General features: G+C 39.5%; 1 protein-coding gene across 4 annotated transcripts; it reads left to right on the forward strand.

The window, feature by feature from the left end:
- Nucleotides 1–2340: 2340 nt before the first annotated feature.
- On the forward strand, nucleotides 2341–25519 carry htr1d (5-hydroxytryptamine (serotonin) receptor 1D, G protein-coupled). Of its 4 annotated transcripts, XM_044167174.1 has the most exons (3): nucleotides 2341–2906; nucleotides 22323–22366; nucleotides 23121–25519. In XM_044167174.1, the coding sequence occupies exon 3, from the start codon at nucleotides 24058–24060 to the stop codon at nucleotides 25213–25215; it is 1158 nt and encodes a 385-aa protein (XP_044023109.1). In that variant the 5' UTR covers nucleotides 2341–2906; nucleotides 22323–22366; nucleotides 23121–24057; the 3' UTR covers nucleotides 25216–25519. The 4 variants fall into 4 exon arrangements, with proteins under 4 accessions (XP_044023109.1, XP_044023107.1, XP_044023106.1 ...); XM_044167172.1 differs by having other exon boundaries at nucleotides 22323–25519; XM_044167171.1 differs by lacking the exon at nucleotides 22323–22366.
- Nucleotides 25520–25810: the final 291 nt, after the last annotated feature.

Raw genomic sequence — 25810 nt, forward strand, 5'->3', positions numbered from 1 at the left:
ACACAATCAGTCTGTCATTTTAAAAAAGGACTTAAACGATGCAATGAATTCATAATTCTGTATCAAACAGCTGTATGGAGGTAGCTGGCAGGTTTAAAAAAAAGGATCAAACCACATGGGACATATTTAATCTTTTCGTATCAGTGATGCCACACTCACCAGTTGACCTGTCCAGTGTCTACTGGGGAGAGAAAAATATGGCCTCTTCTCCACCCTTCAAGATGAAGCATTGTAGTTCCTCAAAGTGTTGTAAAAGCCGAAATTTTCAGATAAATAAGAACAAGATCAAAAATAACTCGCAAACTCATCAATTGAGCCTTTAACTGAAATCTCAGAACATCCCACCACTGCCAGAAAAACTCAACACAAACACACTTTTGACCCTTCATTTAAAGAGAAGTATTTCAAAGGGCTAAACCGAAAAACAAGCCTGCACTGTATTTCATTCCCACGTGGTCGCTCCGTTTCCCCAGGATTGAGATGATGGGATCAAAGACAAGTCTGTCCTTTTAAAGCTCTGCAGTTTTTATTTCCACTTAAAACAGCCCATAAAGTGTGTGTGTGTGTGTGTGTGTGTGTGTGTGTCTATACTGTATATGTGTGCCTACATGTGTGCAAGTGACGCGCTCCATTTCTTCATTAACATTTCTATATTTCAAGAGCATTCTAATTAGCTTTCAAGGAGCTGGTATCGATTCAATTAAGATAAAATATACAGAAGATGGGCGAGAGAAACAGCAGTTCAATCACAAGTATTTAATGAACTAACAAGACTGCTCTCTCTGTGAATTAGTATAGATCATGTAATATCATTTTAAGAGACTTTATTCATACTTAAAAGTAGAGCTTTTCAGAGAACTCTCTTGAGATGAATTCTCTAATATAACTGAGCAGCAAATGTAGTTAACGAAAAATATCAGTTTAAAGGGAGGTGCTGCTGACAGACATATACATGTTTAACCGTATTGTAAATAACAGCCAGAATTGTGCATGTTTAAAATGTATTTGGGGAAAACAGGAGAAACATGGCGATGGTGAACACTGCACACTTCCTAAGGCAATGGCGTTATTTAGGGGATTATTTTTGTCATTTTCCCTCTGATTCAACTGGTGTTATTCTCTTGCCAGTTTATGTTAGAGATATGTAATATACGTTCTTAAACTTTGATATTCGATGTCCAATCCCTAACCCTCAATGTCGGTCATGTTTTCACATGGGACATATTTAATCTTTTCGTATCAGTGATGCCACACTCACTCTCATGTTTTCAAGAAGAAGCTGTCAAGTTCCACATCACACAGGCTTCTCTTAATGTATGTGGGCTCTATGGCTGTGAAATATCTGCACATGTATTTTGTTTGTGCCCTTTCCATTCCCTCCATCCATCCAAACTGAAGCTTCCCCAGGGGTCAAAAGTTTTCTTATGGCAGCTACTTATTCTCTGTGACTGCTCATTATTGCCACCCCTGCAGAATCTCACTAAGTATCTCTGCAGTGTGGTATAGTTAATACAAGAATGGCTGAGATGTGGGTTTATCATCCAAGACATTTTCAAGATTTTTCTCTGCAGGTAGTTCCCTCATCTTTTGGAAATAAGTAGAATTCATCGCAGTAGCCGTCAACAACCAAGCTTCTGCAACCTCATAACTAAACAGCCCCCTCTTCAAGAGGTGGAGGAGGACATATCAGCTGAAAGTTGCAGTTTTCGACATTATTCTGCTTGAATATGTGACGTCTGTGACATAAAACTGCTCAAACACCCTGAGCAGAGTTAGTATTAACTAAGACTATTGTTGTGCCAGGAACTACTTAATTAACTTAGAAACTTAATTTGTTTGTCATTTTGTGGGTTTTGCCTTCCTTTAAAGATACAACATTACTGCTGCATTGCAACAGTGAATATGCGTTACTGACACATACAGTTTCACTGTAAAACTAGTACAAATCCACTGCTGCATCAGCATTACAGTGCATATTATATCAACACTGTATCAACCTAAGAGTAGGCTAATGTGTGTGTGGATGGAGGCTTTAGAAATCATGAAATTTTGATGAAACCAATGCATGCAACTACTCTCAAGTTCAACAAGGTTGTTGGTGCATCATACGGAGTATGAGGGACTACACCGTCATACGGAGTATGGACACTATGCTGTAGGAATGGTTTGAGAAGTTTCTTTAGATGTTGTCATAAAATCTACACCAAGTCAGTGTTTGATACTCAATAGGCAGATTTAGGGTGCAATATCCCTTTAAAATTAGGAAAAAATTAATTACAATAAGAAGTCTGGGATTCTCTCAGTCACAGCACCCGATCTAGAGAGCCTCTGGGCCCGGGGGGGCGGCGCACAGATGAGGCTCTGCCGTTCAGTCCCATCAAGCCCTCCAAGAAACGCAGATTTGAATGCAACTTGTTGACGTTTCTGTAATCGGAGAGCAGAGTGGATCGCATCAGCACCGGGAAGCCCCCGTGTCGCTCCCCGGGGGTTTAATTGTTGATGGAGACACAATGAGCTGCGCCTTGATGCATCAGATGGAGCTCCGCACTTTTTACACTTTTCACAGCTTCTGGCGATTGAACTCTGGAAAAAAACATTTTTGATGTAGGCTAACTGTTGTCAACTCGTTTAGTGAGCACTGTCATAAATTCGAATCGCTCAAGTTTTTAATGCTTAACTGTGTTTATAGCAGATAGATGAGATGTGAAGCAGTCTCAGCACTTAGAGCAGCAACACCTACAGAAGCTGTCCGCTGGTGGTACCCTATTGAATGTAACCAGTCCGTATTTGTTTGTACTGGACGTGCGTAAAGGAAGGACACCGCTGACGGGATTCCCTGATTGCTTTTGTGCTCCGCTTTTATCAAAGAGAAAGAGAGAGGAATTCACTAAATTAAGGAAAACGTGGTAAGTTTTACGATCTTTTCATTTTTTAAATAACCACACCACCAGTCCGTGTTTGTTGCCATTACGCACGGATCTGAGGTCGCAGAACAAATGACATTCGTAGCGGAGTCCACAGTGAAGTAGAATCTTTTTACTTACAAAAAGAGCTGAACTAACGCAAATAACACATGTAAAAATATCAAAGAAAGACCAACCAGCTGCGCAGATAGTCCTGAAATAGTCCCATACACAAGAGATGCAACAGAGCATGATAAGGTCACTTGTGATTACTCCTGGCATCGTGTAAGTCCCGATAGGACTATTTTAGTGACACCATAGTAGATGAAGATGTCACAAAGTAGGCAATGATAAGGTCACTATAAGCTGTAGAGCACCACAGACACAATATATGAGTCCCTATGGGAAGTAACAAGAGCTTTACATGGGTTTAAGGGTGTTATGGAGTGCGAGACACGGGGGGGTGGATTAAGTCCACATGGATAAAACCTACATGAAGGTCCAGTGTGTCGAGTAAACAGCTGGAAGATGCTGGCTTCAAAGGAAGGACATAGCGAGAAAAAGCTAAAAAAAACCCGCACCCATTTCAGTTCTTCAAGGTCATTGATTGCAGCTTTGTCAAACTTTACAGAAATGTCCTTTAGCTAACAGAGTAATTTCTATGAAAATAATGATAATATGAAGATTATTGTGACTTTTTCTGACTTGTTGTCTTCTTAGAGCTGTTTGGACCTCTTAGTTAACAGCTTAAGGTTAGGCTGATGGCAGGTGAGGGGTTAATAATGTCATAAAGCTTATTTTCATTTCACCATGAGGTTTACATTTCTGTGTAATAGAGTATAATATGCTACGGTATGAAAGAGAGAAACCACTGGTTGACCGGCCATGATGCTGACATTATGTAGAAGGTGTTTACCTCCAGTTGTGGCATATGCTGCTGAATTCATTAAACAAATGTAGGGCAGGAGAGTGGAGTTACATGGTGATATTGTTTGTGGGAGACATTAAAACATGTATGTTGTGGTAACTTGGCACTATGAAAATAAATATAATTTTTATATCATTCTCAAATTGGCTGTTTGTGGACAAGAATGACAAAAATCATAATTTTTCAGCCCCTTTCTGTCTGATCATCCTCAGTTTTGAAGAAGAAATTTAAATATTTGAATAACATGAGAAGATGCTTCTGTTGCCATTAGGAGCTGCTGGTGAGGAGGAGAGGTGAGCAGCCCCAGCATTAAGTACATTTCAAGTTAGAAAAAATAGACCTGTCCTCTGTGCTCTCAAGCTTTTCAGAAACCTGCCTCAGGCTCTCGTCGCAGAGAGAGCGTTGCATTTTTGCTTTAAGTAGCCAACTGATGTGAGAGATAAAATGAAAGAGAATCAGCATCATGGTGCTCTGATGAAAAGTATTTTTCAGCACACAATGTCTCTCACACACATGTGGGGTTTCCTCTCTCGCTCCCCCTTTTCTCCCCCATCCTCTCACACTCAAGCACACCTGCTACACACACACTCAGAGATGCACACACACACACACACACACACACATACACACCCACGGCTGCGCACATGCACCTTAACTATCAGGGTGTGACTGATCTGAAGACAGAAAACTGAATCGACAACCCATTAAAATGACCCCTATTCATATCATGCCATCCTCCTCTCCCTATGTAATAATGACACTGAATCAAAAAATTGGATACAATGGATCTGGGATTATGATAATGTTGAATATGTCATTTTCTTATATAATGATGGAGGAGTTTTCTCCCCTCATCTGGGGCACGAGAGAGCATATCACAAAGAGGACTAATTTGTAGCTCATTAGGCAAAATATAAAAATCTGGTTTAATAATTGATGTAGAAAGAGGCAATTAATGCCTGATGGTTTCAAGAGTGCAGCACACTCTCTAATAATATATTTTTACATGTAGAGGTTGTAGGGGTTAAAAAAAATCACCATCGCTCGCTCTCTCTCTCTCACTTGCCTGGAGTTATATTGTTTTTTCACCTATAGGAAATCGGGCTGAAACTGAAATCCATACCTCTGCCAGGACAAGTGGAGTGATGCTGAGAGTCAGGGGTGTATAAGATGAGTGAAATATAAGGAAAATTAAAACTCAATTTCATCACTTTTAAACTGACCTGAACAGATACACCTACAAACACATAGGCTACTGACACCTAGTTATTTAGTAAATGACTTAATTGTTAAACCCCTCCGCAGAACAGTGTTATATAAACAGGTATAAAAAGAATTTGGAGGGTAGTGTATTTTTTTTCTTTACGGGGAGGCCTTTCCAAAACCAAAAATACAAGGGCATAAGTGTAAGCAATGGCTTAAACTGTTTGTTTATCTGCTCTAACCTAAGCTGCAATCGTTAGAATGTGTGGCTACCTAGCTTACTACTTACAGTTGTAACGCTAGCGTTAAACGTTGCATCCAAGGCCAAGGAAGGCGCATGTCATACTACATTATTTTGTGTTAGGTTACATTTTTAAAAAAGCCCTGTTCATAATAGCACATCCACTGTGTGGAAGCTGGTCATGGATGCTACTATATCAGTGTTTAGGCTAACGTTAGTGGGTCTGTCGTGTTCTTTATTGGATTTGGGCAAGTTTACACTCCAGCAACCCCAGCTTAACCCCCAGCTAAACTTGATACACCAGATTACTAAACACATTGATTAGTCCTCATCCTAAAAGCTTTTTCTCCTATAACATTAAAAGTGAAACATATGTCTTAATGTAAGCTAAGCAGCCAAAAATCAAGCCTGAAATCAAGGGCCAATTGTTTAAAAAATTACAAAGACTTTTGACTGGTAAATCTGCCACTATTATCACTGTAAACTGCATGATGTGCCGTGGGAACGGAACAGTAACAGTAGTAACAGTAACTATGGGGGGCAGATCTTAGCGACCGGTCAATTGTAAAATCATGATTTATATCATAGATATGATGGTCAGTGCTGAGGCTCCCAATGAGGCATATACTGTAGCTTCCATTCCTCTCCATAGATATACACAGCACACACTATAATGTATTGCATGTTTGCTTGGGTCTGGCATTGCATGACAGGAGTTTAATGTGTCTCAAGACTTAGAGATAATTCACTTGCAGGACTGAGTTGAAACTGAGAGAAGAAAAAGCAGATGCATCCAGTTGAGTTACAGCTTTATTCCACTATTTTAGCATTTGTCACTACTTGTGTAAACTGTGTACCTTCAAAATGTCACGTTTTCAGGATCTGTTGCGAGACACAACATTGCAAACACACTAAAACACTTGAGTTCATTTAACACAGAATCATCATTACATTGTTTGTCCTGCAGAATGGCTCTACTGTTTACAGTGCAGCTGAGTTTGCTGAGTAGCAGCTGAGCAGATGGTGGGGCAGCGTCTATGAAGAAGACTTTACCATTCAGCTGTAAAACACCTAGCCTGACTACATATCTTTGTCGCAACTCTTTGAAGTATCAGAGAAAGCTATACTCGTGTGGTGGGAATGTAAATATTAGAATAATGACCAGGAGTTACTGGAAGTGCAATGAGGAAGATGAGATGAACACAGACACCATACTCATTAACTGGCCCAACTGCTGACATGAGAGAAAGCTAAGTACCTTCAGACAAACTAGATTTCCTAAAGTCAGTGTGAAGCTATCAGACAGTGTGACAGCAGGTCTCAGTGCAACATTACTTACAACTCCCACAACTACTATAACTGAAACCAATATGTTAGCAGTAATAATACTCATGGCAAATAGATAAACTTGGCAAGCTGTAGGCAGTGTCTTCCACTGAAAGTAAGATCAAGTAAACAAGTCAAGTTAAAGTAAACATGCAAAAGGGTTAGGAAGCTGTGGCATCAAAGGCTGAAACTAAACAGTACGGGAAGAGCAAATGGAAGAAATAATCATCACATAACACCAATCATCAGTGGCATCCAGAACAGGAACCAGTCACCCTCACAGTATCAGATATCCAACTATGAGCAACTATGAGCATAAAAACAGCAGTACCAAGGCCTAACATGATCCACAAAAAAATAAAGGCACTAATGAACATGTAGCAGTGTGAACAAGTTACTAAAGTCAGGCTAAAGACTTGCTAAAATAGCACCATTACACTCCTGACCCCCAACATGGAAACTCCTGCCGGCATTTCAATCAGGCGAGAATAGTTGAAAGAAGGGCTGAAAGAGTTGTTAAGATATGAGTTTATGTGATATAGTGTGCACAATTGGAAAAGGAAGAGTGGACAACTTTAAACTGTGAGTCAAGAATGACCAGGATCTACTGCCATAATATCAGGATGTCGTTCTGACTGGAAACGTGGACAGATGGAACCAAAGCCAGGGGTTAAATGAGTAGTAGCCCAGAAATGCCAGTCACAACATCCAGGGTTTCCTGCAGTGGAGGCCTCACCGGAAATAAAAAGCATCAGAGGAAAACATTTTTATGAAATATATTAGGCTTGCGAAGCATGAGGGAAACCATCACACAGCAAAGGCCATGTATTTAAACTAGGGCTGCAACTAACAGTTATTTGCATTATCAATTCAGATTATTTTCTCAATATAAAGATTAATCGTTTGATCTATAAAATGTCAGAAAATGGTGAAAAATTCCAATCACAGTTTCCTAAAGACCTAAGCTGGCATCTTTAAACTGCTTGTTTTGTCCGACCAACAATCCAAAAGAGTCTGTATTATCAATGACTTGTGTCATGAATAACTGTGATTAGACCGGGGGCCAGTTTCCTTTACTTCTAATATTTCAATTTATCAGACCCAAAAATCCAATATGTTGACTTCACATGTTGGCTTTCACATGCATTGTTAAAGTTTTCTATTTGAGTTTCACAAGCATGAGCTTCAAAATATAAAAAAATACTCAAACTGGGAGTAACAAGGTTTTTTAAGTGACAGTTGGTTCTATATAGTATAGAATATAGACAATTTGCAAATGCATGTGAATGTGCACACAGATACACACATTGCCTAGTTCAATCAACCCAGTCTCTGTTTCATGGCATGCTTCACTTCTTTCATCAAATCCTCTTGTCACTGTTTATGCTGCTGATTTTTCTCTTTGCTCTGGAATCACAGCAATCCAGAAAATTGAGACTGTATCAGAGATAATCCCATCGGATTTACAGGCAGGATTATTCGCAAGGGATTGGACTGTGTGAGAACACAGTCTTCCACTCACAAAACAACATCCCTCTACCAGTCTCCCCATCTCTCTCTCTCTGTCTCTTTTCATCATCATTTACTACACCATTGTTTCAGCAGAGGGGGCAATCAACCACATCGCACTGTCTCAGGGCAATGTTAATCATGCTTTGTTTTTATTCTGGATGATTTTAACGTCAGAGACCTTTGCGTTTTCGTCTTCCTCGATCGAATGTTTGTTGCATTTCTCAGTGTCGTCCTTTTCTGGTCTTGTCTCTTTTTCTTTCCCCACCCTCTTTTTATTCCCGTTCCTAACACATCTCCTAGTCTTGTTTTTTTCATTGCCGTATCCCTCCATCTCTGACCAATCTACGGTCAGGCTCCCCATATAATTAGAGCTGAATCCTAAGATGGGGCCCTCCAGTTGTAATTATAGATCATGACAATTTGTCACCATGAAAATGACTGCAGGGGTCATATCAGAATCCATACAAGTCTGTACTCCCTACTTTCACAGTAGCAGCTCTGCCTCTCAGGCCATTAGTGGTCAATATTTCAAAATTGACTACTTGTTGAAAGATGCCTGTTTCCATTACTTGAAGCCAGTTGAGGGAGGTAGCTCTCTCGCCTCATCCAAGAGTCTGTGATTTGCTGACTGAAAGCCTGTAGGGAGAAATGTTGGAGAAGTGGAAAATACCACAACACAGTACAGAAAAATACAGTGTCTGTACTGTAGCACTCACTTGGATTTGCACAATTTCCCTGCTTCTACTTGAACCACGATACAGCATCAACTGTACAGAAAAAAGTTAAGAAAAGAAGAAAATACCTACATACTATAGACCATTATTATTATTCAAAACTTTGCAGTTCCAGCCCTCATACTGTAGCTCTTTTGCTATAAAATATATATACTATACTCCTATAAAATATAGTAATGATATAAGTAGCATTTCATTTAACAAAATAGAAGACTTGCCTCATGCAGGAACCACTCATACAAACAGATTTGTTCTTAAGTGGCACATATGAGTAATATGTGGCATTCGAACGCCTGCCTTCGCTCCACAGTGGAAAAAAATATTTGACCAGAAATCATAATGCCTTAATTTGGAGTTGGAATATGATACCAAAAAATTACTATTACTACTTATAAACCTGTAATATAAACTTAATGTAAAATGTATATTCTGTTAACAATATTATTATTATCTTGGCTTTCCAATTTATTGAGGCGTTTCTTAGATCTTATGATTTTATTGCCATATTTTGGCACACAAACTTATACATTCCAGTAGCTGCTAGAAAAATGCTCAGTCTGACAGCTGCCTCAGGGTCTTTATGCAGGTCTCTGTCCAGTATCAGCCTCTGTTGTCTGTAACATCACCTACTGTGAATGAAACTTGCCCACACACAGAGTGGAACAGCTAGCCTTATATTGCAATTTTAGGGCCGTCAGTTGTACCAATGAAGAAATCTCACAAACATGCAAATTATAGTCTTCTGTAAACCAGTTAGTGCACTACTAAGAGTTGTGAAACAGGTACAGTCTTTGAGCTTTGGAACAAGACACATACATTATGTAAAATGAAGCTGTAATGTTCTCTGCACCTTCATCCTCTACTTGTGAGGTTCAAGGGAGGTTTAAAGTTTGCTTAAAAGATGGGTTGCCCCTGTGTTATGGTGTTGAAATGTGTGCTCCTGTGTTTTAAGACTTAAGGTCGAAAGGTTGCAGGTAAAGGTTACATTCCATATACAGTATTGAGCTGAGCCAAGTTGGTTGGAAATTTGTTAGGACTATGGTCATGTCTCTTTGTTTAGCACATTAGCATATAACAGAGGTTTCAAAGCCTCCAGCATCGTTTCTAGAGGTTGATTTCAGACAATCATCTACACACAAAGTTGATAGCACCCCTTTGTCACTTGTTAGTAGTTCATTGTGTTAACTGACAGACCCTTCTTCCTGTCAGAAACTTGATTCTAATTTTGTTCAACACTTTATCCAAACTCAGATTCAAGATGTCAGAGCTCTTGTTTTTACTTACAAATGGGCTTCCACACAATTTCTCTGGGGTTCTGCAATGCTATATGGATCCATCCTGCTTAATTGACAATACAATCAATACACCATCTCCATGAAAGTTACAGCTGTCTGTGCAGTACTCACCAACTAGCCTTTCCTGTCCATTTGCATAAATATTCAAAACTGGTTAAAGATACATGTTTTGTTGTATCTTTTGACTAAGCTTCTAATAAGAATTGTGACAGTTTACACTTTTAATAAATTCAACAACGCCATTAACTCTTTTCCCAGAAAAGGACCGTAGTTTTAAATTGTTTTGAATCTAATTTCATGTCAGAAAGAAGTTTATTTGCATAGAACGTTTCAACCACAAAGGCATCTATTTCAAAGAGCTTTACATAAGGAATAGAACTGCATAAGAAAAACATTTGAAATCACAGTGAAGAGGAAAATAAAATAAAACAACAATCAATGCAGTTTCAGTGTAGTTTCAGTGCATAAAGAATAGACAATTTAATAAAGGAAATAAAAGTGGGTGTTAATATGTTGGTCCCAATAATTCATTTAGTCCATCATACATCTTTTTGGCCACTTTGTACTCTTCACTTTAAGCCATTTTTAAAAAACAGTAATTCATATGTGTATCCTTAACAGTGTCTCTAAACTGATATTTATATGAAAAACCCTAAAAAGAGTATTTCTTATCCAGCTGATATTGCTTTTTAACAACAGTTCTGAGTAATTCAAGTCTAGTAGAGCTTTAAATAGCGCAGAGAAGACAACTTTTAAAGTAACTCATTACCCTTTGATGTCAGTAAATGCTGGCTTATTGTTTAATGTTAATCGTTTGACAATACTCCAATTTTAATTGAATGCCTGGAGTTATAACCATCATGTTTACGCTACACAAAACACATTAGTGTTTTACTTGGCACGAACCATACAATGGGTTGGGAAGATTGTGCACAAGCTGCACAAGATCAAATCAACCCACATGTGAGCGTCTCTGCTAAGATCACTCTACACTGGATCATCCACTGCTGTAGCAACAGAACAATCAGCAGTTCACCCTCCTCACAACATGCACGGTGCTGCAGGGCTCAATTCTTGGTCCAATTTCAGCGTATATGCTAACCCTCTGCCATATGAATCTTGAAATGAAATTGTTTTATTTCACTGCCATGTTGAAGACAAGAAACAATTTCTCCTGTAAAAGCTTCTCTCTGTATTACCAAGTCTGACTTCTGAGGATCAGGAAAGTAACTTCATCAGTGCCACTCATTTTGAATCAGGAGAACACATGTCTGACTGTAGTATCTTTACATGCGTTGCATGCCAGTTTTAAATGTCCAGACTATCTACTTACAAGTGCATGAAAATGAACAGGCACATAATTATTTGCATTTAACTCTGGTTGTCTTAAGGGTAAAAAATGACCCTTTCTTGGGTTTAACAGTAGAAAACGGCCTAAATATTGTACATTTTTCAGCAAGCAATTTGACGACTTTTCCTGATCTAACCATATTAGAAAGAGAGGATGTGTGTGCCTTTGCTTGAGCAAACGAAAATGTTCTTATGCATATGTAGCATCTCCGGGACAGGTAGTATTCCAGTATGGGAGTACTGGTTGGTTTCTGGGTCTCAAAATATCAGAAATACTTTATTGATCCCCAAAGGGAAACTCTTATAATGAAGCTACCATCTATAGTATGCCGTGTGCACTGTACTTGATGGAGCCACAGTGATCAGGGAACTGAATCTCCTGACTAATATACGCACATCTCAACAAACTCCCAGAAAAACTCTCTTTACATCTAATTTTCTTTTTAATGAAACAGTACATCAGCAATGGATCCACTGGCCATTAGTGGAACTAGTTTATGACACATCTGATGTGGCTTTAGTATTCAATTGTAATGGTCATTGCTTATTCTCTGTCTTCTTGTATTTCTTTGGGTCCCTTGACATATTCACTTTTTCACTCATGTATCCCATGTCTTTAGTGTCTATGTAAAACAGTTTATTTTTAGTCATGTGCTATCTTTATTCTTCTTCTCTACATTCTTTTTCCCCCACTATCATTACTTTCTGTCAATCTGGGAAAACTAAACCTCTAATAGGCTTTCATGTTGTCCTCTTCAGCACTCTCAAAACAAACCTCCACTGTTGCCTCCTGGATGGATCATTGTTTTCCAGCCTCTGTTGTATCACTGCCCCTTCACTTTTATGACTCATACACACATTCAAACATAGGAGATAGATAAAGATAAGATAAAAGCCCTCCTGTTCGTCATTATCCATTCATATGAATTCCAACTGCAGAGCTTCTTCACTTACACACATAAAATTTTAGATATATTGATATTGTTGGTCAAGTGTCATGTCTAGAACTTGTTCTTTCTTTTTTTTGTTTTTATAAGATTTTGACAAAACCTGGTTAATTGATGCATATCACCACTGTAGTATTGAATTGTTTGTTTTTATCCCTGCACATTATTTCAGACACCGCACGGCTTTGGTGAACAGGTGCTAACATCTGTTAGGGATGGTAACTCTGCTTATTGTTATTGTCATTTAAACCATATTTAGGCTCTGGGACAGACTGAATAGTTTGAAAAAACAGTAGGACAAAGAAAGAAACAGAGAGAGAGAAGGAGGGACAGACAGAGACTGCATGAGTGGGCAAACTTATTTTATGTAATGTAATTCTATGTGAGTATGTGTAATTCAGCAGTGATGCTTACAATTTTAGACTTGAGTCTGTAAACAGTGATGACCGGTGACAAACGTCTCTTTTGCAGGGTTAAATGTGGGTTGAATGTGTGTTCAGTAGCGCCTGTAATTGTTCCATGTCATCTACTGTAAGAAATGGGTATTAGATATATATGTACATTGACCATTTGATCTTAAGGCGAATTCTAATGCAAGGCAGTTATGCCATTGTGCAGTGCCCAGGGACCAACTCAAGTTCTAAACCTGTGTCTTGGTCAAGGACTCGGTCAATTAAATGTCTATCATCTCTTTATAGTCGTGTGCATTGTCAGTGGCAGAGTCAGTGTATGGTTGCGATGAACATGAAGTGATTCATTTGAAGTGGTGTATTTCTGGCAACTGCCCCTAAACATTTTTGAATGAATAATTACCTCAGTCATGTAAACAGGATTAATGTGAGAAGCTCCAGCACAGACATTGTAGTTGACATTGTAGCCTGAAACAACTGAATCTGCAACAACTTTTACGAAAATTTGCATTCCATTTTATGTTATTTTGCAGCACTGTTAACATTTCTGAAGTTTTTGCATAGTTTTACTTTGTAAATGTGAGGTATACTGTACAGATTCTGTAGCTAGTTAGGCAGCTTACAGTCTGTGTTTCACTCCAAAAAAATGGGCAATTTAAGGTTAGATATAAGGTTAGTTATAGGTATAAATTTGGGTATAAGGTTAGATGGCTCAGTATAGGTACAAGAATAAAAATGGTTTGCTGAGACAGGACTTGGTGGAGCTTGTTGTAGGTGATACAGCACCTGAGAGTAAGCACACGTCAGTGAAGATGACATTGGGGGAAAGAAAGTTTCCAGGTATTCATGTGTTTGCAAGGAATTTGGTTTGTTAGAGGTGAGGTTTCATTTTATTTGTGCTCACACAAGTGGGTGAAAATTGGATTATTTTATATGGAAAATTGCAATTTTATTGTACTGGAGCAATTTCCTATATTTTGCAAAAATACTGCGAGGATTGGAAAAATTGTAAACTCACACAAATAATGCAGACTGGTTGATTCTGCATTGACTCCTGTGATCCTGCACAAGACCACACATTTTAGGAGGGACTACCTCTTTTGTTTTGTTAATACTCAGTTAGCACTAACAACGTGCTAATTGCAAGCTTTTTTTTCATCACTCCAGATTTAAACCAGATCTCTAAATGTCCTGTCTGTTTCTCTCTGTCTCCTCCTAACACACACACTCACACATACACACACACATTTGCACATAGCCGGCTGTGATAATCTCTGCATCAGCTCATCCCAGGCCCACTCTCAATGAAGGGCCTCTCAGGTGTTCTAGATTTGCACTGGACCTGTTCCACTTTCTAGGGGTCATGTACATACAGTGAGGAGTGTATTACTGTGGAGTGGTGCAAAAGACACTGGTGGGAAGGTTGTCTCTGCAGTAGGAGGCTTTGATGTGTTGGTAACATTTTTTTTAGGCAGAAATGGAAACAGGAAAAAGATGTTAAGAGCTGCATTTGAAACTGTTTTAACATGCTGCTACATGTTAATAAATTGGGGGGTTTTATTAACAGAAAAATCTTAATTTTCCTGGTAAGAAGTGAAATTGTCCCATTTTCAACAATCAGTCTTCAACAATCCCTTTCTATTGGCTTACAGAGGAGCTGAGATTATCCCTCTCAGCCTCTATAATGAGTCCTGAGGTTTGTACCCAGAGGTTTGAGCAGACCACTGTCACTGTATCACTGGTTAACTTGAACTCCCTTACACACTCTCTGTAATTAATTTGCTAGCACAGGAATCAGTCACCATAAATCAATATGAACCTGTGAAGCCCCTTCAGTGTCCTCCAGTGCCAGTTCCTGTAAGGATTAATTGTTTGGTATTTTACATTTGTTTATGCTTACATTTATGTGTGTGTGTGTGTGCATGTGTGTGTGTAGGTGGATGGTTGGAGGGTGTTGCAAGTGGTGCATGTGTGATTGTACATGTGCATGCTTGTGCACACGTGCAGCCCACGCAGCTTGAGAAAAAACACCCACTCTTCATGCTCCCAGGCACCTGCAAACAATGGAGATAAGAAAAACCCTCGAGAAATAATGCGATTTAATTTGCTATTTCCTGAATTGCAGTGCGACATACCAGCATGCTGCAATCCATACATGCCAGCCATTCATGAAATGTGTTCCCATCATTCTGCAAAGCTCACTGGTATTGCTGTTGTTGAATCTGATTTTATAGGCACCTCCCCATTGTCTGTTTTGACTGTACTGTATGTACTTTAACCTTTAGGCTGACAGATATCAGTTCTGAAGTCACGCTGACTGTTCAAACATTCCTACTAATCTATATTTTATAGTTTCATTTTTCCACACATGATGCAGCCCAGCTATCTATAATTCAGTATTCTCATGGTGCTAAGCAAACTACGTTGTAAAAATGTATTTATGTTGCTTAATCAAACAACAGCATGCTGGACCGCATACTGATTGTAATAATAAGCAAAATGAGCCAAAGACTTTGGCAGTGAATGCTTGGCAATGGAACAGTTAAAAGGCAGTTCACCTACCAATTGAACATAATTTTTGTTTGCAGCCAGGATGCATCGGTTTGGTTTCAGAAGTGGGGACACCATTTCTATTAATATAATGGTATGTAAATCTCTGTATTGTTAATGCACTAAATAATTTGTTAGTTTCCTTTAGATCATAATTTCTGAGATAATGTATTTGTATCTTTACTATAGAAGCAGTGTAGGGATTTCTGGCACAACTTCGCCCACTTCCAAGGTGCATGAATAGGTTAAAACTCCAGCAACACTTGTAGTATATAGAACAACTTTATTATCAAACCAACGCATTTCAGCTTGTGGCATTCATCAGGGTCATCGATCCATCCATCCACAAGCCGAAACGAGTTGGTCTGACAATAAAGTCAGAGTTTTGACCCCTTTAGATTACTACAAAGAGTATTGTGCTTTACTATCTTATATTTGACCGATGTACAATTCTAACATCTTTTTAGGAGAATATTAACTGTAAATAATATAGATTTAATATTTTTTAACCCAAAAAAAACCAACCTTTTTTAGCCCTGCGTAGTGTCTGCAGGCATTGCTTTCACACTGCATACAGCCCCTACAATGTTCACCAATAAGGTAGAGCAGCCTGTATGTAGCCTGAGAGGCAAAACCAAGGGTAATAAAAGTCTGCACTTGCACCACCAGCCACTGCTCATTATGCTAATTGCTTTGAGCACGTGGTAGGCTGATAGCGATATCAACTCAGATCTCTCATCTGGACTGTAGCGGCAGGACAGTAAAAGAACAATGTTCAGAGAAACTTTATTAAGAAAATCAATCAGAAACAATAAAAGTGAGGGGGACAATAAAAGGGTTTTGAAAAGTGAGATGGGCATGTCCCCAGTGGAAATGATGCCCTTGTTTGTAGCTGTACTGGTTACAAAATGGTTCACAACCTGATTCTTTGAAAAGCTGCAACTTAACAGATACTCTGACTCATTCTTCCATTTACCCCACCACCAATCCCCAACCTCTCTCTACAGTGATGTAAACTTCCTAACCCCACCCCCACACACACAAACACAGTACATCCTTGCTCATCACTACTGTTTAGAGCACGCTTGAGTAAACACCAGGCATTAGCTGACAGCAGAGGTAGCGATGGCTCTACCTCCTCTGAGCTAAATCAATTAGCCTATCTCCAGTGGGGCCATGCGGTGTTTGCAGGCCTCCCAGGTTCAAAGGGTATTACTGTTTCACCCAGACCAACAAACAGGCTGCTGCACATGCTGCAGCATCTGCTTGAATTAATTGGATTTGTAGTGAATGGGGTGTGATGCACCGGGACCAACTGGGCAAAGCTGTGATACTGTATAGGGCTCCAGTTCTGCTCTTCATCAAACCCACATGAACACATTTAAAAAATGTTTTATTGTGATCTTGCTTTGTTGTACCTACTTTTCCCTTGTTTTAAGGATGATAAATGCACGGCTCACCTGATTGTTCTGAGACATCCCTCGCTGTATTAGATCTTCCATTTCAAAGCCAGATGTAGCTAATATAGTTCATACAAACAGTATACAGTCCAATTTAGGCAAAGCCTGTTCTTGATCGAAAATCTTTTCCTCTCACTCATTCATTATGGAACTCATTACCTCATTGTGCTGTAAACCAGACCCTTAGGAGATAAGCTGTGTCCTTGACTTGTTTGATGTGTAAACAGATAAGCTATTCAGCCATCTATCAAACATGCTACCATATGTGTGTGTGTGTGGGGGGGGGATGACATGCACCAGGAACATATCAAAGTATGGCAGCTTGCAAAAGAGACAAGTAAATGAAGTCCACACTGTCCACGACAATCTTATTACTTAGATCACTGTGTGGTGCATTCAATATTACAACACTAGGACTGAGCACAGTGCTTAGCAATCTCTTCTCCACTGATGCAATGAAGCGTGACTGTAAGGTAGTCATGCTGTGTGATGCTTCACCTGTCAGTAGTTACAGCTATCTCTAATACATCTGCACATTATGTTTTGTTCTTAGAATCCAGAAGTACATGCAAAACAAAAATATTCCTAACTAGAAGAGTGTTTTAAAGGGGCACTCCGCCGATTTTATACATGAAGTTCAGTTTACTCGTCATGAGGAGTACTATGCAGCCTGTGAAAACAGTTGTATAACGTCTCCTGGTTCTGGAGAGAGCTTTCTAAAGTCTGAGAAAATAACCCTGATGATGTCATTGTGATGTCATCAGAGTTATCTCTGTTTTGGCTTGAGACTTCAAATTTGTAACACAAAGTCGACATTACAAACTGGGGATGTGGAGTTTGAAGGCATTTACCAGGCAGGGAGGGTCAAACAAAAGATGTTATTCAGTTGCATTTTGGGCAATGTAGGATCCAGGTTTTTTGGGGCGAGACTCATAGTAGGGACTTAAGGTCAGGATATCTTGGCCTCTAGTGCTTCGATTTAGACCCCCTGTCTTTATTTAAGTACTCCTTTAACTTCTGCCTGGTGTTCAGGAACGAACAGCACAAAAGATTCAGAATTTTAAATCAAACAGACACTTACCTTTACTGTGTCGTTTACTATGGATTAATGTGATTAGCTTACGGTACTTGACGTCTTTGAATATAAAAAGTAACATGCATAGCCAGGGAGGTCTCATGGAGTGTATCCTTCACACTCTCACTATGGATCGATTGAATTAACTGAATGATACTGCGGATGTCATCCAGTTCATAAAAACTTAGCTGCAAGATTCTGTAGCACTTGTCATTAATATCTGACTGAATGTGCTGCGGAAAAGGCGCTTTTCGCTTATTTGATTATAACAAGTTTTTTGTTTTTTTTTTAACAGGAAAAATGAGGCAACATATTTTTAGCAAAAGCTACATTTTGTTACTTTATGTTGCATGTTTCCTTGACCACTCCACAATGATTGAACGATACACAGAATGTAAATGTATGTCAGAATTGCACATAGTTAACAAAAAGTAACAGCAAAAAATACTTCTTTATAGCACAAATGGCTATTACAATGAGCATAAACCTATCAGGAACCTCAGCCTAATCATCAATGGTTCTCAATATAATCCTATACAATGTAAATAACAAACTGTAAACATAACTCTTCTTCCACTGTTTCCACATACAGAGTTTGAAGGAATGTGTCTTGATCCTTCATAACAACCTCCTTTGCTTTTAAATTGTCCTACATGAGGAGAACAAGGCATTTGACCCGGTTTTTGGGCACATTTACAGAGCAGTATAGGACTAGCACATGGTTTTGGAAACAGCAGGTGATACTCACACACTGTAAGACAGTTACACTATAAGATTCAGAGCTATTCCTGTTTTGCAACATTATTAAAATTCATAAAAGCTGTACTGCAGATCATCGGGGCTCAGTTAGACCATAACTTGTGTGTTTCAGTCTGTGTGGATGTTAAGCACGTGTTTGCCTGGGTGGGTACGATCAATACTCAGTGCCCTTTTCTTTGCTGTTAAACAGTATGTACGGGCCTTTGATGGAGGGCAGCCAGTAGTCGACTTGAATGTCATGGTGCAGGAGAGGCAAAACAAATGCTTACATACATATCGTATATATGTATATATGATGTGAGGAAGCTTTAAATGAATGGTTTTCACATGTGCTTGGGTTCTGTTGGTTTTCTATCTTATTAGAAAGTTAAGAGCATGTCACCGGCATCTAAGGTTTAATTTGTCCCTTTTGGACAGCTATTATCCCTCTATATAAACAGTTTATTAGAGATGGGACCTGAACAGACATTCATGGTTCCCAGATGATAATTTCTGATGTTGGTGATCCTCTGACTAGCACCAACATGAGGTTGAAGTTTGTGGTTTTGAGTAAAATGTCTCAGCAACTGTTAGATGGACTGCCTTGAAATTTGGTACACACATTCATGTTCCCCTCAGGATGAATTGTAATAATTTGATGATCCCTCATCTAGCGCTATCATCAGGTCAAAATTTTATTTTGTCCAGTACTTTGGTTTTTGAGAGATTAATGTTTCCCCCAGGATGAATTGTAATAACTGGTGAATCCTTAACTTTTCATCTAGCCCCAACATCAGGTCAAATTTGTCCTTATTCCAGTATTTTGGTGTATGACCAAATACCTGCAAAACTAATGACATTCCCATCAGCCTCAGTTGTACTTTGTGTTTAGTGCTAATTAACAAATGTTAGCATGCTAACAAGCTAAAACTAGATGGTGTACATGGTAAACATTATACCTACTAAACATCAGAATGATAGCACTGTCATTGTGAGCATGTTAGCACACTGACATTAGCATTTAGCTCAAATCACCACCGTGCCTAAGTACAGTCTCACAGTCTAAGTACAGGAAGGAATCTGCCTGAGTATCTGTTAATAGCTAGTTTACAGATACTCAGGCAGATTCCTTCCTGAGGGCAGGGCTTATGTAACACAGAGTAGCTTAAATTTCTAGTTCCCGTCCCATTTTTTTCACAATTGAGAATGACTTCCGGATGGGAGCCGAAACGTCTTGATTCTGAAAACAGTGTCCAGATGACTACGACTGAAACCTTTTCTACAATAGAACACTCCTGGACGAATGAGGGAGTACACCGTCTCATTGCACATAAAGAATACACAGGGCTCCAAACCGATCAACTAAGTTTGGTTCATAAAAATGTTCATGCTCACCTGAGAATCTGTAAATGGATGCGCTAAGCAGACAAAGCTGTTTTCATCTACTATTTAATATGCCTATATATTGTCACAGCTGAAGCACAATAATCGCCCTCAAGAGCCCAGCTGCCAAACAACACTTCAGTTAATGGAGAATTTGCAGAGTTGTATCGGGAACAAACATGCACTTGGAAATCAGTCTTGACACTCGTAATGTGCCGGCAGAAGGATGTGTTAACTGTGAAAAAGCAAACATTTGTAATTACTGTGGCAAACACCATTGTTTGTTTTTCTGCAGCTTTGTTTCTTAATTTTCCTACATCACTTCATAGCTTGTTGATGTGTGAAATACAAAATAGTCCTAAGAAAATAATTAACAACTATACAAATCTTATTCCAATAAACAAACCTTGTATATTTCTCTTCCTAATCCGTTCCCATTTTAATTGAGCAAAATCCATCTCTTGTAAACACAGTAAACATCAGTCACTTTGGCTTTTGTAAGGCAGAACATTTTACAGTGCACATACATTTTGAAAAAACTACATTTTAGTAAAACATTTACCATTTGTTACAAAGTTCATTAAGGTGTATATTTAAGTCTCTGTTAAGACTACTGTTAAGCAATATTTGCTCTGTGGGTTGTGATACAGTGACAAGTGGTTTCAACAGTCATAACTTGAAAGTGAAAGTAAGTCTAAAATTTTCTAATCCAATTTCTGAGCACCATTACATTAACATGTGTCTTCTCTGTGAGGAGTTCCACAAGGTTCTGTGCTTGGACCGATTCCATTCACCTTATATATGCTTCCTTTAGGCAATATTATTATGAAACATTCCATAAACTTCCATTGTTATGCAGATGACACCCAATCATGTTTATCGATCAAGCCAAATGAAACTAATCAGCTAGCTAAACTTCAAGCATGCCGTAAGGACATAAAAACCTGGATTTTCTGATGTTAAACTCTGACAGAAGTGAAGTTATTGTATATGGCCCCAAACACCACCGAGACACATTATCTAAAGATATAGTTACTCTAGATGGCATTGCCCTGGTCTCCAGCCCCACCGTAAGGAACCTTGGAGTTATCTTTGATCAGGATTTATCCTTTAACTCTCACATGAAACAAACTTCAAGGACTGCCTTCTTTCACCTAAGTAACATTGCAAAATTCAGGCACATCCTGTCTCAAAATGATGCTGAAAATCTAGTCCATGCATTTGTTACTTCTAGGCTGGATTATTGCAATTCCTTATTATCCCGTAAGTCCCTTAAGATAAAGAGATCATATTTTTCCAATATTAGCTTCTCTGCACTGGCTCCCTGTAAAATCCAGAATAGAATTGAAAATCCTTCTCCTCACCTACAAAGCACTTAATGGTCAAGCACCATTGTATCTTAAAGATCTCATAATACCATATTACCTGACTAGAACACTGCGCTCCCAGAATGCAGGGTTACTTGTGGTTCCTAGAGTCTCCAAAAGTAAAATGGGAGCCAGAGCCTTCAGTTATCAAGCTCCTCTCCTGTGGAATCAGGTCCCAGTTTGGGTTCGGGAGGCAGACACCATCTCCACATTTAAGTGAAGGCTTAAGGCTTTCTTCTTTGATAAAGCATATAGTTAGGGCTGGCTCAGGTGCGTCCTGAACTATCCCTTAGTTATGCTGCTATAGGCCTAGACTGCCGGGAGACTTCCTATGATGCACTGAGCTCCTCTCTCCTCCTCTCCCTCTGTATGCATTTTTATCCCATTGTTGCATGTTACTAACTCGACATCTTCTCTCTCCCGTAGTTTTGTGCTTTCTCGTGTCTCTCCTTCTGTCACTTTCCGCAGGTATTTCTACCTCCGGAGCTGCAGAGTCTGGATCTGTGGCTGTGGGCCACTAGGTGGAATTTGTATTGTGCTTCCCCCTCCCCCTTCTCAAAGGAAGTTTTTCCTTGCCACTGTCACCTAGTGCTTGCTCATAGTTGTGTTTGTTGGGTCTCTGTAAATAATATTATTAAATTATTTAATTATTATTAAAGAGTACGGTTTAGACCTGCTCTAGGAAAAGTGCAATGAGATAACTTCTGTTGTGAATTGGTGCTATATAAATACAATTGAACTCAATTAACAGTGATGTGAAACAAGTAGTTTATATGTCACAAGACCAAAAGTCTATCTGGGTTAGGGTCTAAGTGAGAGGAAAAAGTTGTTACTGTCATGTTTTAGACAAAGAAAAGTATTAAATAAATTGGTCTTCTGGTATTTTTTTTATATTTACAGTCAATCCAAATGAAATCCAGAGGGAGTCAGACTGAGATGGAAAGGTGTGAATCAATTGCACATTTTTCCTAAAGTGTTTTTTTGGAGATGACATTTTTTAGTGACAGAAGAGACAGGAAATGAGGGGAAAAGAGACAGGAAATGACAATGCAACAAATGCCTCCAGCCAGTTTCAAACCAGGGATGTTGCAATTACATGGTCACCATCTCAAACCACTAGGCAACCAGGATGCTGCAAAATTATACATTTTTAGTGTAAAGTATTATATATGGGAAAGCATACAGTTGATAAAATGAACTGCCAGACAGATAGTCTAAACAATTTCTATGGCAGAAAATATTAATTTACACCAAAATAATCTGAAAGAATATTAGTAGTATTAATTGCTTTTATGTTGAGAATTTACGTACATTGGATACCTGCGTAAAGCACCACTGATTATATTATATATGTTTCATATAGTGTGACTAGCAAAGCAAGCTGGTTATAACTTTGGTGAAATGTTTTATATTTACCTCTCCTGGAGATTTCAATGTCAGTCTTACAACAAATGTAATAAATTAACAGAATGGCTGGAGGTGTGTGGGTGTTAATGTATCAAGTCATAATGCTCCGTTTACAGGTCAAGGTTGAGTTTATGGGTTATTCATGTGCATTTATTGCCCCTTATGTGTGGGACTTGTCATGTACGTGGTTTCCTTGTTTATGCATGTATACAGTATGGGGGAGGGGATGTCGGTAAAGTTGAAAATAACTAATCTTCCTTCTTATTTTTCCCTTTCATTTATCTCACCTAGGATGAACATGCTCCAGAGAGGGATTCATGAAAATCTGACAAACCCTTCTTAGCTATATGGACACGACAACTGAAAGTTTATCTGACTGACAATGCTGTGAAGAGGAAAAGCTAACACAAGCATTTAACACTGGGAACCTGAAAAAAAACGTTGCTGATCACAGAATTTGAGCAAACTTCTATATAACTTCCAAAAGCTATATGGATATCAAAAAATCACCTACAAGCGGACTGGATAACTGGTCCTCGTCTGGTTTTGATGTGGATCACGTAACTGTCATGTTCTGGCTTTCCAATATCATCAAAGACATGAGGCACAGCTAAGTTTCAGTACAAACCTCTATTTAGAAGGCTTCATGTGGACTTGAGAATAGATAAGAGAGGCAACAAGTGAACCTGTGTATTTGTCGTCATCTTCCTACATGCAGCTCCCCGCTTAGCTTTATTGAAAAGGAGGAGCCCATTAAAGCATTTGATAGATAGGAAGGCTTGGTCTGAGGGTGTTGTTGCTGGCTGGTTGCTGGTTGGAGATGAGATAAGAGCACTGGGAAGAGAGAAAAGAAGTGCCTGTCTGACAGGAGCTGAATACAAATTGGGAATCGTCTCTCCTACAGTTACACCAGTGAGGCGAATCAATATTGGAGAAGCGAAATGGACAAATTAGTTGGCTTCAATTACAGGAGCATTAGTTGTTAACTGAAATGATGGAATTAGATGTTTTCTAAAGGTTGATATGAAATCGCATTGCAATACAAGGGATGGGAAATGAGGGAAAATAAGAACCTTTTTTTTTTCTGCAGCTAAAACCAGCAGTGCCATGCCACTGTACAGCCTTCCTCAGTGCCATGCCTGAACTGATCCATGTGCAATTTTAGATAACATTGATGAGGCTAGTCTGAACCTTGGAGAAAATAAGGTTTAAAAGGAGAAGAGGCGAGATGGAGCTGGATAATAGCTCACTGGACTACTTTCCTAGCAACTTCACAGAGATTCCTGACACCACTACAACTCCACCCTGGAGTGAGGCCAGGCTGCTCGGCCTCCAGATCTCCCTGTCTGCGCTGTTAGCTGTTGTCACACTGGCTACTGTGCTTTCAAATGCCTTTGTCATCGCCACCATCTTTCTGACCAGGAAGCTCCACACACCTGCCAACTTCCTGATTGGCTCCCTCGCCGTCACAGACCTGCTGGTGTCTATTTTAGTCATGCCAATAAGCATAGTCTACACCGTCAGCAAGACCTGGTCACTCGGGCAGATTGTTTGTGACATTTGGCTGTCGTCCGATATCACGTTCTGCACGGCCTCCATCTTGCACCTGTGTGTGATCGCATTGGACCGCTACTGGGCCATCACAGATGCGCTGGAGTACTCAAAACGCCGCACCATGCGCCGAGCTGGGATCATGGTCGGGGTGGTGTGGGTGATCTCCATATCGATTTCCTTGCCTCCACTTTTCTGGCGGCAGGCCAAAGCCCATGAGGAACTGACAGAGTGCATGGTGAATACAGATCAGATCTCTTACACCCTATATTCCACCTTTGGCGCCTTCTACGTTCCCACAGTGCTTCTCATCATCCTATACGGACGGATCTATCTTGCTGCCCGCTCCCGCATCTTTAAGACGCCATCATCCTCGGGGAAACGTTTCACGACAGCACAGCTCATCCAGACCTCTGCAGGCTCCTCTCTCTGTTCTCTTAATTCTGCCTCCAACCAGGAAGCACACCTACACTCTGGCAACGTGGGAGGTGGAGGAGGAGGAGGGGGATCATCACCTCTGTTCATGAATAGTGTGAAAGTGAAGCTGGCAGACAGCGTGCTGGAGAGGAAACGTCTGTGTGCAGCTCGGGAGAGGAAAGCGACCAAGACATTGGGCATCATCCTGGGCGCATTCATTGTCTGTTGGCTCCCGTTCTTCGTTGGCACGCTTGTCATGGCCATATGCAAAGAGTGCTGGTTTGATCCAGTGCTTTTTGATATATTCACCTGGCTGGGATACCTGAACTCCCTCATCAATCCTGTTATCTACACCGCATTCAATGATGAGTTCAAACAGGCTTTCCAAAAACTCATCAAATTCAGGCGGTGCTCCTGAAAAACCTTACAGTGGATTAAAACTCTATTGGAAAACAGGGAGTGAAAAAGACAAAGAAAAAACAAGATAATGATATTAAAAGTACAGCACACTTAAATGTTCCATCTTGTAAACACATGCTAATTGTGATATGTTTTTTATATCAAACAGCTTTGTGCCATAGTTCTTTAGATTCCTACAGCATATCCTTCATGTAGACTTATGCATGCATGCAAAAGAAAAAGAGACAAATCTTGACCCCCAAGAATTGTGGAACTCATCTTAAAAAAATAAAGAAAGGGGATTTGAAGTCTATTTCATTTCACAGGGGTACCACTATTATTTCTTGGACAAAAGCAAAGAGGATTGGTGTAACTATATGGAACGAGCAAACTCAGAGTGACTGGATTTAATCCAGCGGAAATGAAAAGCCATGAAATATATGTTGTCTTAATCTCTGTGTCATACTGTATGCTGCTGCTCCCACATGTTTCTGTGGAACAGTAAAGTACTTAGAAAGACTACAAACTCTAGAGATTCAGTAAAACTGTCGACCATATATGCAATTATATTTGAAAGTGGTGTGTGTGTGTGTGTATCTGTATAAGTGTGTATG

Source organism: Siniperca chuatsi, linkage group LG15 (assembly GCF_020085105.1).
Source record: "Siniperca chuatsi isolate FFG_IHB_CAS linkage group LG15, ASM2008510v1, whole genome shotgun sequence".
NCBI classification, from domain to species: Eukaryota; Metazoa; Chordata; class Actinopteri; order Centrarchiformes; family Sinipercidae; genus Siniperca; species Siniperca chuatsi.

Bases quoted from the DNA above. Each gene is read 5' to 3' on its own strand.
- htr1d (XM_044167172.1), top strand. From the start codon at position 24,058: ATGGAGCTGGATAATAGCTCACTGGACTACTTTCCTAGCAACTTCACA.